The sequence below is a fragment of the Condylura cristata genome, unplaced genomic scaffold (assembly GCF_000260355.1).
Source record: "Condylura cristata isolate star-nosed mole 26May11 unplaced genomic scaffold, ConCri1.0 scaffold00045, whole genome shotgun sequence".
NCBI lineage: Eukaryota > Metazoa > Chordata > Mammalia > Eulipotyphla > Talpidae > Condylura > Condylura cristata.
This window is the reverse complement of record NW_004567146.1, coordinates 1,161,245-1,175,287: the sequence shown is the minus strand read 5'-3', so window position 1 is coordinate 1,175,287 and position 14,043 is coordinate 1,161,245. Positions and strand designations below refer to the sequence as shown.

General features: G+C 47.1%; 1 protein-coding gene across 1 annotated transcript; it reads right to left on the bottom strand.

Annotated features, from left to right (window-relative positions):
• Positions 1–2,050: 2,050 nt before the first annotated feature.
• LOC101624529 (chromosome unknown open reading frame, human C14orf93) lies at positions 2,051–10,474 on the bottom strand. Its single transcript, XM_004694646.2, has 6 exons — positions 9,634–10,474; positions 7,309–7,629; positions 4,112–4,173; positions 3,785–3,888; positions 3,040–3,152; positions 2,051–2,773 (listed from the first exon to the last, which is right to left on the bottom strand). The coding sequence occupies exons 1-6, from the start codon at positions 10,354–10,356 to the stop codon at positions 2,354–2,356; spliced, it is 1,743 nt and encodes a 580-aa protein (XP_004694703.2). The 5' UTR covers positions 10,357–10,474; the 3' UTR covers positions 2,051–2,353.
• Between the last annotated feature and the right edge of the window lie 3,569 nt (positions 10,475–14,043).

Sequence of the window (14,043 nt, the reverse complement as noted above, 5' to 3'; positions counted from 1 at the left end):
TCATGCATATTATTTTCATCTCAACAATTTGAACACCTTTTACAATCTTAGTGTAGCCTTAAGGAATGGGGTAGGAAAGATGGCTAATATCTTTGGGGAAATTAATTTATCACAAACTATTTGGCTGTGTTGTCCTAGCCACACTGTCTCCCTGACCTCATTTCTCCGGAGAATCACCTTCTGTGTTTCCCCCGTCAGGTCTATAGCTTTTCTCTCACCCAAAGGAGCATTACTGTCAAATAGGTGGCAGGAGAGCTAAGGGCATTTGTAGCAAGGGGAACTGGCTGTCAGGTCGCATCCAGAACCTGCTGCAAACCTCAATTAACCATAAAGCTCGCCCTCCGTCCCTGTCTCCAGGTGGGAAAGGGGACCACGGATTCTTTCATCTAATTACTTACATCTGACCTGTCCACCCAGCTTCTAATATTTGGAAGTGTTGCTCCTCTGGGGTGAGGATGGGAATAACTCTTAGGAAAAACTGAGAAACCCATTCTAGGAGTCGGTGGTGGCAGCAGTGGGCACAGTTGGGATGAAAGACCTGTTTTCAGGGCTGAGGAAGCAGAGCCAGGTAAGGAGAAAGGTGGCAGGACGTGACGTGCAGCAGTAGTGCTCTACCGTCCCCAGTCTGAACTGGAGCCAGGAGCCCACAGGCCCTCACCGCCATCACCACAATGTGATTACCACCTCTATACACAGATGACTCCCAAATCCGTATCTCTAGCCCAGATTTTCTTAGACTTAAAAACTCAACTGACATCTCCACTTGGTTGTCTGAGATATAAAACACCCTCAACTGACTTCATCTTCCCGACCTCCCAGAACTGGCTCCTCCAGTATTCCTTGAGTAAATGGCACCACTTAGCTGCTTAAGCCAGAAGCTTGATGTCCTCTTCCCAAACCTCAAATCCAACCAACTCCCATCAATTCATCCTAAATACTTTTCAAATCTGTCTGTATATCCTCATCTTCTGTATATGGCAGGCTTTTCTCTCTGAACCACAGCGGGAGTCTCCCTGCCAAGTCTTTATCCCTCCACCCCATCTTACACTTGAGGTCAAGTAATGCTTCTAAAACACAAAGCTTATCATATGGTTTCCCTGTTTCCAGTTTTCCAGTGATTGCTCATTGCCCTTGAACGATCAAGTCTACACTCTTTATTTTATAAGGTCTCTACCTCTCCAGCTTCTCTCTGCATCTTCCCCTCCTCAAATTGTTCTGCAGTGAAATTTCACCTTGTGTGTGTTCTCTTGTCTCTGGAGTTTTGTTCTTTCCATTGTCTATGTCTGGAACACTTTTCTGGCTCCTGGCCTCCCCTTCCTTTCTGGTTAACTCCTCCCCATCTGTCAGGTATCTGTTTGAACACTGCTCTAACAGACCGCAGGAGTATGGTCGCTCTCCATGCTGCACACTGCCATTGCACCCTACACTCTCCTGCCGCCACCCTGACCACAGTTCATTTCATTGCTTGCTTAACTGCTTGGGTTCCTGACTGGACAATAAAATATCTGGTCACTAACTGACCAATATGTCCATAGCACCTAGCACAGTATCTTCACCTAGTAGATCGTCAATATTTTGTCCACACAAAATGAACACATTTTCTGTGGTGTGTGCATGCATCTACGTGCATGTGCACACACACACACCTTCAAAATACAAGCTTAGCTGACAGGACTAAGAAATAGCTACAAGCCCTACATAGACTGCTTAGTCACATGGTGGGAGAGCACCTGCTGGTGAGATGTGGGAATACTTTAAGCCTTAATCTCTCATGTGTAATATGGGAATAATAAAATCTGCCTTCTATAATTCAATAAACAATAGCTATAATAACTAGATCCCAATTCCCAAAGTGTCTTGTTCAGAAGACTCAAGCCCATGGCCAAAACTGCCCACCAGGTGGCAGTGTTACCCTGGACTGCTCCAGTGCAGCTTCCACTGCAGAGCATGGCCAGCAGGGCTGGGGAAGCAGAGGTCCAACACAGCTGTTTCCCAGGGCTTTGAGGAAATGGGCAAAAACAACTCAGAGACCGGGGTATGTGTTAAAAAGGTCTCATGTTTCCTAGACCCACCCTCCACTTCTCATCCCAGGTTCCTCTGAGGCACTGTTTATGCTTAGGACTAAGCATTGTCTGTCTTGCCGTTCACAGTGAGGGAGTTTTCTCTCTTCTAGATGTGACCCTTCTTTCTTTACCTACCAGGGCTGCCAGTCTCCCCTTCCGGTGGGGCCTGTGTTAAGAAGAGAGGCAGATTTGCTTTCTCAGACTGTATGGGAACCACCCACCATCCTGGGAAGCCTTACTGCCACCCACAGTGACATGGGAGCGGCAGGTCTTGGGCTCGGTTACGGGTTTCACTCATCCTTTTCCACCTTGATTTCTATGAATGAGTTCAAGTCAAGGCAGCAGGTTTTGTGGGGTTGGTCAAAAGATGGGGAGACAGATCCATTCTCATCACCTCCCTTATCTTCCTCTTCTTGAAAATTAGGATTGTAAAGGTCTGGTGGGAGGAGTTGGGCTTCAGCTGAAGGTAATCGGTCTGAAGGTGGCCCATACACACGGTTGGCTTTAGTGCCATGCTTTGAGTTGGCATCCAGGTGGTAGCAGAGCTCTGTGAGGCGCTGGGCCCGGAACCGGGGTGGCCGGGCCACCCAGACGCCTGGCTCATTAAGACTGTCCTCTTCGTCTGACATTAGCTCTTCAGTCACATCCTTCCACAGGCGCTGGTCCTCAGGTCCAAAATGCTTCATGATACTGGATCGATTGGCAAAAAGCTGAGGGAGGAGCCCAAGATGAAGGTTAGGATGAGAGACAAAGTATGGGTAAGGTTTGGGGAAAGGATCTGAGTGGGGTGAAGACTGTAACATCTGTGCTGGGAGAACCCAGCCCACAAGGGAAGTCTGAGAACTGACTCCCCCCTCCTTCTTTATCTGCTTGACATTCCTGGCTCCTAACCCTCAGCTGCCATATGTGTGGCGCTTTCCATTGTGGTTAATTAGGGTTACAGCTTAGCATCCAAAAAGACGGCCTTGAAACCTACCCGGTATCTTCGACTTCGAAGTTTCTTCTCCTCTTTTTCCTTTAGGCCTTTAAAAGGGTTCAGAGAGTTGCGGTATTCACGCCTCTTAGTAAGGAAATAGGCCACACAGGCTCCTGTGGGAAGGGAGCAGAAAACAGGGTCCTCAAGCGCCCTTTTCTCCTGCCCTCACACTACTGGCTGGGAGGGTGGAGTCACTAATTAGATGAGGCTTTTGGGGTACTGATCACCAGCAGCATCTGTCTATTCCTCTTTGGTTTAGCTCTCGCCAACAGCAACTCCTCCATATCTTCTGCTAAAAAGGGACAACCCCAGGTGCTCCCGTAATTTTCCCCCACTTCCTACTCCTAGTCTACGTTTCTGTTAGTGGATTGCAAGTACATTTTTAGCAGAAGCTTTCTTAATACGTCAGGGTTAGCCACAGACCAAAAAATGAGCAAGGAAGGTAGAAAAGGCAGGGTTATTAATACTTAGGGAAAAAAGGGCAGGTCTGGATTCTGACCTCCTTTTCCTAACATCCTAGATTCAGGCCTTTTCCGCTTTCCACTCTGATTCCAGAGTGAGTGGGGGAATAAAAGAGGCAATTAGAGGTAATCCTGTAAATATTGTAGCTGAGAAGAACAGTCAAAGACTTTAAGTCCACTATTTTCAAAACCACCTAAATCATCTCCATTATGCCTTTTTCTCCTCTGACCAAGAACAGGGAATGGAAAAAGGATAAAGTGGGAGTTAGCTCAGTTTTTCTCACCTTTCAGCTCCTTATCAGTATAATTGTGAGGACTGGTCACCAGCTCCTGCTTGAGCTTTTCCAGAAGGAACTTCACTACTGAAATATTCCAGGATGACTTGATGCTGCCACAAAGAGAGTGGTTATAAGGCAGTCAGCTTTTTAGGAGCCAGACAAACAGATTCCCAGCACTGATCAAATTTGTGGTAGATTCCTCCGTGGCTGGCAGCAAGATACAAGGGGCAACAGTGCATCCAGGGCTTAGCCTGGCCTGGTCCTGGACAGCCCCTTTGGCTCCCTCTCCTTGGCAAAGTACCTGGTGACTCTTTTCCCTCAGGAGAATCATACCTTTCAGACCCATTGAACCTCTTGTCATTGGTGATGTGGTTATGCACATTGTGGACCAATTTCTAGGGGGAAAAAACAAACACAGAATCAAGCGAGGAGTGGATATGATGAAATCCTCCTCTGGTCTCTAGACACTGACCCTACAGGGGTCTCTGCCTGAGTCCTTTATTGTGTGGGAATCACTGCTATCGGTGATCTTTCCTAATCAGAGAGACTTTCCAAGGAAGTGTTTCTAGCGGAATTCCCCCACCCACCCCCACTTAGTTTGTGTCCAGACTCTGGGATCATCCCTGGCCTCACTTGTCACTCCTGGGGCTCCAGCGTTCCCACAGCATACTCCTAGCAGCAGAATGAGTAGCCGCGAGGGTTACTGCAGGGGCCACTTCTTGAAACCCCTACTTTTGCAAGTTTTCAAATTTTCTTCACAATATATCTGTATGTCTTTTAATATAAAGATGTCTTCTAAAATTGTCTAGTAAAAACGATGACTAAGGAAATTGGCCCAGTTTTGTCCACGGCTTTACATACCCCTTTGCTTATTCCCACAGACCTCAAGGGGCACACATGCCATGGCCTGAAAAGCACAAACCTAAAGTCACAGAAATGCGAAATGGGAAGGACTCTTGCCCTCCTCCGCCTTTCTGCTCACGTCGCTGAACACTGTCTTTCAGCTTTGCTTATGCACCTTCACTGGTGGGCTCTTGCTGCTTTTTTAGTCAGCCCATTCTATTGACCATCTCTGTCAAATTTTTTTGCCTTAGATGCTCCAAAATGTGCTTATTATAGCACCTGAAATATTGAAAAGAGTTTTCATATATGCCCCAAGTCTTCTCTTGTTCCAATACCCCGAAGTCCTGCAGCCATTCCTCATCGCAAAAGGCAGCCAGAAATAAGTCTGACTCATCAGTTGGGGTCTGGCCAAAGGGAGCATTATGTCCCTGCGAGGGAGCCCACCTTCTAGGGGTGAAACCTGAGCTGGTGTCACCTTTCTGAACAGCTCTGTCCCCACTCACAGTGTCACAGGGCTCCTTCAGAGGACACGGGAGTCAGCTCAAACCCAGGTTCACATGGATGACTGTCTCCACCATCTGCCACTGATTCTTTAAACTTTAAGGTAGGACTTTACTTTTCTTTCTAGTGTGTTTAGTTTTGTTGTTTCTGATTATATTTTCATCTCAAGCTCCTTCAGTCACTACCCAGTCCCAAGCTGATGGACTCATGTTCTGATCTCAGGACTTCAGCTTCATGTTTGAAAATCCCTACATTTGTCCTTTTACCTCCATGGCCAACTGACCCTACCAACTTAGCCATCAGTTCTTTATGGTGAGGGTCTCCACTATAAAAAGGACTGATCTTGTAATAGCTTATTTTACCTCTGAGAAGTCCAAACTTACAAAATCATAACAGATGGGATGACTGCTTCAGAAAGATTTTGAGTTATAAAAAAAGAAAAAAGGCTGGGGGTGTTGCATACTTTCAATTCAAGTGGCTTAGAAAAGATCAGCTGATAAAAATCAAACCAGGCTTGAAGTGGAAAGGGAAAATACTCTAGACAATAATAAGTGTTAAGACTAAAGACTGCTGGCTCACCTACCTCCTGAGTGAGCTAAAAATAGACACATTTCCCCAGTGGGTGGCTGGGATGGGCAGCATTCCAAGGAGCTGAGAGTTCTGGGTTGGCCCTTTTGGACCATGACAGCCTCAGCAAACTGGATAGATGCATCCCCCATTCCTCTGCTGAGTTAAAGGTTGGACTGGTGAAGAGCAGCAACTCTTCCCCCTAACCCACGACTGGTAGAAAGACACTTAAACCTTCCTCTGTGATAGGCAGCAAAATTCCCTGCTGAGATTGCCAGCTCCACTGAGCTCTGCAAAGGCCAGGAAGGAGGCAGAGCTCTGGCTAGAGGCAGTAGTCAGGGAGAAGAAGAAGAAGAGAATGACTGGAGGGCCTGACTTTATGCAAATTAAGATCATCACATATTTATTTATGATTTAAACACTATAAAGTTTTGGGAAATCCCTTGAAATGCATTTCTAGGAATATGCTTCCATTTGTATCAGTGACAGCAAAAATGAATGGACTGTTTGAGTTAGATAGTCAAAACACAGAAACTAACCCCGTTCCCTGGTTTGATAAGGAAGCTGATTATATTTCCTGAATATAATCAAAATTTGAAATGAAGGTTACAAACAAGTTGGTACTAACTACAAACAGTGTCTTCCTTCTCTGGGGGGGTGGGGAGGGGCGAGGTGGGGATTCCCACAATGAAAAACAAATAAAAGGGAAAGTAAGAGAAGGGACACTTAAAAAAGGAAAAGGAAGAAAGCAGTAATTTAAATAAAGGAGATATAAATGGTAAGCAACTGTTCTCACTCTTTACTAAGACTATAACAAGAAGAAATGGGCTATATTATATAATGAGCTTTAGGCTGAATGGACTCTCAAGTTCCTATCAGCCATTATCCAGAGAATGGAAACCCCATTACAGACAATATGAACATTCTCGAGCCAAAGAAAACCCTATGAATATGACACAGATGCTCTGGGACACAGAATTAATCTGAAGGGCTAAAGATCACCCTAGAAGAGGGTTTCTCAACCTCATATTGCTGATATTTTAGGTGGGATGTTTTGTGGGGCCATTCTGTGCAGTGTAGGGTATTTAGAATGTCTCTAGGACTCTAAGCCACTCCAAGATTTCAGGAAGAACTGGTTTAGGTCAGTACCTTCCCTGCCAAGAACTCTTGGAATGGCTCGAATCTCTAAATCTCAAAAACTGAGCCGAGTGTCTTGTAGCCCTCTGCATCCTTAGGATTTGTGACCACCTCGGGCAGCTTGGCTTTTTCCCCAAGGGGCCCCCTGCTGCTTAACCTGCACAACAGCTAACCTGCCCTCAGGTAGTCAATCTACCCAACCCCTTGCAGATTTTCTCAATAGGATTATTAGATCATTGGGAGATGGAATATAATTCCCTTCTCAGTCTATCCGGAAGAGCCTAAAAACATTTCCATTGTCCGCAAGGAGATACCTACCCCTAAGACTGAACAATTTGCCTCTCTGTACCCTTCCCACTCAGAAGGATTCAGGACACCATTCATGCAAGAGAGTGGTTTAAAAAAAAAAAAAAAAAAACCACACCTCCCTCTTCACTTCTCTCTCCAATTGAAGAAAAATTTATAAAATTGAGCTCACTTACTGAAAGAACCAGATCCCGCTTGCGCCTGGAGTTCTTCTGCCCAGTCCCTCTGGTCCTGCACGGGGAAGCAGTGAACCCTAGAGAGTGCCGCAGCTCCCCAGTTCCCCCAGGGCCTGACTCTTCCAAGGCACCATCCAGAGCCACAGCAGCATTGAGCATATCCTCTGGCCGGGGCGGTGGCAGCTTGGCTCCATTTTCTGGCCCTGTCTCTGAGGTTGCCCACTGGATGGCCAGTTGTGTGGCTGGTGAGAGCTGCCTAGTGAAAGCAGGGACCAGCACTCGCTGTACTGCACCCTCAGAGGCCACATAGTCATCCACCAGCTAAGAAGATGAGAAAAAAAGAGAATAGCCTATTAGCCAGCCAGACTTAGGGGAAGCTAGTCAACCTTCATTCTGTGCAGAGGACAGAGAGCAAGGAGGGAGGCAGAGGACTCCAGCACAAGTCCCCAAGCTTGTCTCAGGGACACCAATGGGAGCACTGGCCAAGGCTTCTCGTGTACAAGGCCTCTCACGTCGGGGCGTTACCACGTTACCATTGGACTGATTACAAGGACAGGGCCTGTTTCCCACGCTCTATTTGTGAGGAGTCACTTGCAATTTACTTTTGGGTACAAGAGTTGTAGACAGGTAAATGTTTTTTCTAGAAGGTTTGGGGGGGAAAGTGATGAAAAGAAAGGAGAACCAAGCAAGAAAAGGAGCAAGAAAATAAAATAGCAGCAACAGTAAAGAGGAGAAAAATGGAAGCAAAGGAGGGAGATGTGAAATCAGAAATCCCTAGAGCCTGGCACTGACTGCTCCTCCCTCCCTTTCTGTGGGGCCGGGGTGCCCTCCATGGGACCCCACCCTGCCACCTCTGACCTTCACTGCTTGCCTGCCTGTGCCCTCACTCAAGGACATACAGGGCAGGAAATGGAAAGGAGAGACGGAGAAGAAGAAAAGGGAGGGGGGGATTTCTGCAGCCAAGAAAACAAAACAGTGAAAGTGGGGGGAAAAAAACAACACAGAAAGAAACGGGGGAGGAGGCTGAGATTTATAGACCTGTGAGCTGCTTTCTGCGCTGTGAAATCTAATTCCATCCTGCCGGCTTGGAAGCCTTCCCTGCCTGAAGAACCGCAGCTCAGGGCACCGCCTGGCCTGGTACCCCACTGTTTCCTCCACCTTCTCAGTTCTTCCTCCAGCACCTATGGTCCTGGCAGGCACAGGCTAGGGTGAGCAGCAGCAGCCATTACCCGCAGGGCCTGGACCTCAGAGAGCAGTGACCAGTCACAGTGTCACACTGGAGAGGCCCGGGAACTGGACAGATTCCTCTCGGGTCCAGCAGCAAGGCTGGAAGGTCCAGCCCTGCACCTACCCTATAGATTCTGTTCCTTTTCTCTGTGCCTGGGAGTTTGGGGAGTAAGAAAAGAGAGGGGCGACAGGAGAGGTGACAAAACTCCCATTGTCTCCCAAGTAGCAACACACCTGTTATTTTCCCACCTGTATGATCTCAATAGTTGCTCCATCTCCTTTTCATGTATTTTTATGTGTGATAGTTTGTAGTTTTTACGCTACTCAGCCAGGAGTTTCCTGCTCACATGGCCCTGAGCAGTAAAGAAACTGAAACAGACAATGCACTTCTGTGTCTTTTCCTGCTCACAAAATCTGTGTGTCTGCTTCCCCCCTGTCCCCTTCACATTTTTCTTACTACTGACTCTCGTTGTCCATTCCTTTGCCTCATTTCCTTTCCTTTCCTCTCATGTGCACCTTGCTTCACATTCTTCTTCTCTCTTGCACAAATTCTCTTTCCATTTCACCTTTCTTCTAGGCTCTTTTCCTCACTTGTTCTTCTTCCTTCGCCCTCCCTTCCTACCTGTCTCCTCCCCCCCCTTCCATTTGTCTTGTCCCTCTCTCCTGTCTCTCTCTCTCCTCTCCATTCCCATCTCTGCGTACTGAATTCCTCTTGCCAAGCAGAGGGCCCGTGATAAAATATGAATGAGCCGTCTGTGCACCGCAGGCACTCTCGCCAGGAGAGGCAAAGCCCAGCGCGCAGCTGCGCCAGCGGTGGAGAAGGTGCCACGGGGAGCTACTGGAGGGCAGGGCGCCCCCACACCACACACACACCAGAAGGCAGGCACCTCCTGCCGCAGAGGCTGAGGATTCAGCAAGAGAACAGGAGTGCCGGCTCTCCCGCAGGTCCAGGAAGCCTTCTTAGTAGCCTTCTGATTTCTCACAAATACAACCAAGAGAAAGTTAAGGTTGGAAAGAAAATAACGGGAGAAAGAAGAGCGCAAGGCCAGCAAAAGCAAGAGAGCAACAACACGCAAGTTCTGCAGGTGTCATACTCACGGGATTGAGGACCGGGGCCCCCTCACTGGGAGCCAGGGCACATGCTGGGAGCCGCAGGTCCCTCTGGGTGCCAGGGAAGCCCAAAGGCCCGGGCGCCCCGGCCGAGGCCGCCCCCAGCTGCGGCAGCTCTTCCATCACCACCTGCTCGCCTCCGGCCATGTCACACTCCTCCTCCGCGGCAGTCCCAGGCTTGCAGGCTTCCCCGGGGCTCTCCTTGAAGGGCCCCTGCTCCTCAGGAGGGGAACCATGTGCCCGGCTCTCCCCCTCTTCCTCAGGAGCGGGCACTTTCCCTTGCCTCAGCTCCCCCACTTCCTCCTGGAGACGTTTTAACAGTTCGTTGTTGGCCCTGGCGAGACCCAGAGCAGCCTCGGCCAGACCCACCGCCTTGTCCACGCGCTGGTAGATGATATGCAAGAGCTGCTCTGAGCTCTGAACGGCCAGGCCGTGTCCGGTCACTGTGATAGGAGTGCTGGCCGGAGGGTTCCCGCCCTGAGAGCTGGTGCTGCCGGTGCAGGTCTCGCTCTTACAGGCACAGCAGCAGCATCTGGCCTCGCTGCCGCCAGGCGGGGAGAAGAGAATAGTGGCACTGAAGGACATGGCTGCCGCAAGCAGTAGCCACCTTGTCGCACTGCCTGGTTGCTCCAAGAGGTGTGACCCGGGTGCACTGGGCTCCGCACGTTTGGTATAAGCACTGGCCTCTCTGCATTTACTTTCCTTCCTCATGGAGGGTGACCGGAGGAGACCGAGCACTGGGCTGCGGGTTCTGTGAAGGAGCAGGCTCGTCTTGAAGGAGCACACAATCCATGGCTGCCTCTCCTCAGCCTGCACACCTTGTGCTTCCCGGCACAACACGCTGGGGGTCACATTTGCCCCTTATTGAAAAGGGGGTGCCTAATAAAAAGGCCTTCCTGATGAACGAGCCTCAGGGGGTAAAAGGCAGTCTTCCTGTATCCCAGTGTGTACCCCCCTACAGCCACCTAAGGAACAGAGAGGGGACCCAAAATACCCACCAGCATCTGGAAAGATTAGATGGTTAAGGAAGAAAATGGAGATTTTGCTTCTGCATATCTTTGCTGTAATAATGGTAAGGCACCTTACTGCTTTGACATGCTTCCTTAAGGAATTCAGAGCACTTCACTTCACTAGGTCATCTTAGATGTACAACAGCTACAGGAAACACACATTACCTCAGGTCCAGAGAAGTTATATATCTTTTTCAAGGTCAGAGGAAGACAGCAGATTCCAGTTATTGCTACTTTCAATCTAGTGTTGGGTTTTTTTACTGATACCACTTTTTGTTGACATAAAGAGTCATGATTCCACCCTCCCTATAATATTCATACAGATGGATTCAGAGTGAGATTCCTAAACAAGGCCACAATGCTCACTATAGCCCACCCATAGCACCAACCTCTCACTATTATATCGTTAATGTCTGCGGGTGGGGTAGGGAAAAGAAACAAAAATCTGATCAGAGATCTGAGCTACGGGGACCCAGGGTGGCACAACCCTCTTGCTCTCATTGTTCTGTAATAGCCTCCCTCTTTGCAAAGGGAACTGCTGGCCTACCGGGTGCTGCAAGCGGTCAAAGTGTAGCACTATGAAGCTATCACAGTCACTGCAGCATGAGTTTGATCCCCACCCCCATCACTCCGGATTGCTCCAGCCAACAGCCCAGAGAAATCACCTCTGGTGTCCCTCATCTCCACCTCTCAGCTATCCCAAGGGAGGAGCCTAAGCTCAACAGGAATGTCCAAATACCTAAGTACCACCACTTTGTCCCCCAGACCAGCCCCCATAAAAGGAGAAACCAGAATATCAATGATGAGCCAAATTGCTTCTCTTTTGAATCACTGTAGTTAAGCAAGTAAACTACTCTAGGAGTGAAGAAAAAGCTTGTAGGGTGGGATTGTACCACTGAGAACACTCCAAAGAGCTTCCTATTGTCATTTTCTAAATGATACTTGATTATAAAAAATAGAATCCTCCTGCCTGAAGCTCCGTAAGTGACAAAACCGCAAGTATGTTTACAATTTTCTCAAGAGAAATATTTGTTTTATCTTATAAATTATATCATAACATCACAATTAAAAAGGAGAAAGTTAGGAAAATTTTCTATATATTGAGATTTGAGGTAGGTTTTTTTTTTCTTTTTTTGAATTAGCAATCTCATTTCAGAAACAGGCAACATCAATGCCTCTGAGATACTGAAACGTAAATCTGATAATGCATTCTAATTACATTTGGTTATTAAAGAATAGTCTTTAATTTGCTCTTTCTACCCTTTATATAGAAGAAATGCTTTTCTGTGCCAGATATTCACTTCTTGCAAGAACTTAACTCAAATCCATTTACAGTTTCTCTGCCATTAGAGTCACTGGAAGGCATAGCTAAACCTCAAACTAAAGGTTAAAGCCAAATTAAAACTAAAGGTTAAAGGAAAGCACTAAGCAATTCCTATGTCAATTTATGAATGAATCATTTAAATATTCTTTTCCTTCCTAAATAAGGGCTTATACGCTCCTGCAGGGCTTTTAATTTTTTTAAACAACATCATGCCAGGAGTTTAATCTGAAACAGGGACGTTGTGAGAAAAAGAAAGTTATGTAGATGACAACATACAAATGCTTTCTGACTGAGTTCAGTATTTGTAAAATCGGAAATTAAGATGCAGGGCCCTCCCTGGTGGTACGAGGGGTTAAGTCTCAGCACTATGAAGCTATCTGCAGCCAGTTTAGCATGAGTTCTATCCCCCACCAGAGAGCTGACCCACATGGTCAGCAGACCTCTCTTGTCCTGCCCACTGCTCCCCTCAGCAGTGGATTTGCCTGTTCTGCTCCCCACTCTGTCTCTGGTGAATCCTCTCCCCCACACATCTGGCCTGTACCCCAGCTCTTGTATGCATAAATTAAACAATAAATGTCTTTAAGAAAAAAGAAATTAAGATACATCAGGCTGGGACTCAGTTTGGGGACCTGTTCTGGTACCCAATTAACAAGGGCTATATTCCTATCATATATACTTATTTTTCTTTATAAGAGGCCTTTACCCTGGCCAGTGTGGGGTCTGTCTCAAGCCCACTGCCTCTTTAAAGAATCTTCCTAGGTCATCTGTCCCAAATCACAATGGTGGCACAAGGGGTTAGGTCTTAGCACTATGAAGCTATCCACAGCCACTTAGGCATGAATTTGATCACCTGCCAGGAAGCTACACACACACACACACACACACACACACACACATGGAGCAGCAGACCTCTCCTGTCTTGCCCACTGCTCCCCTCAGCAATGCATTTCAGTAGATCCTCCTGTTCTGCTCCCCACTTTGTTTCTAACAAACCCTCTCATGCTCCCCGCATCTCTGGCCTGTACCCCAGTTCTTATATGCATAGATAAAAATAAATCTTAAAAGAAAAGGGGGGTTCTCATCCTGCTGTACCACTTCAGTTATGTGAACATGGTCAAAGTATTCACTTTTCGTAGCCCCAGCATTCTCTCCTCTGTCTTCTCTGAGTATTTTTGTGAAGCTTATTCATCATATGGGTCAGACACCCACAAAGTGTTGACACACCCTCAGTGCTGCACAAACAGAAGCTGGATGATGAGTGTGATTATTCCTGAAACCTTTTGTTTCACCCTGGATACTCCCCCTGATTTCCTAATCTTGAAAAAAATGCAATGCCTTGAAATGGAATTTGGGGGACTGTTCCACTAAATATAATTTTAAATTTCTAAGAAACAATAAATTCAAGGATAGTTTTGTAAGCACAAAACCTTACATAGTGCAAATTAGAAAGGTAATTGTGACGAGTATTTGCAATTTACTTAGTATCATGACTTAGTTTTAGCCTAAGGATAATATTTAACTGCTAGTTTGTAATGCTAAATGTATTTTCCTAATGTGAGTTCACTTTGTTCCTCAATTTCTTTCTGCTTTTCTACTTTGTTGTATTACCACAGTAAGTCCATCTCAGAATGTCACATTCAAAGCAACAACCAGGTGTTTTTCTTGAATTAACCTGTCTATAAAAACCCGGTACAGGCCCTCCCTGGTGGCGCAGTAGGTTAAAGCACAGCACTGAGAATCTAAAGCCACTTCCGCATGAGTTCGATTCCCGCCTGCCCCGGAGGTGATCCGGGAGGCAGACCTCTCCTGACCCGCCCGCTGCTCCCCTCAGCAGTGTACTTCGTCGATCTGCCTGTTCTGCTCCCCACTCTGTCTCTGGTAAATCCTCTCACCCTCCGCATCTCTGGCCTGTACCCCAGTTCTATATGAATAAATAAATAAATCTTTAAAAAAAAAAAAACAAAAACCTGGTACAGTGCGATGTAGCACAGTGGGCAATCAAATAATTTTGTGTTTGTTTCTATGGATCTTATTGCTGAAATTATTTCCCTGTCTCCTGCTATA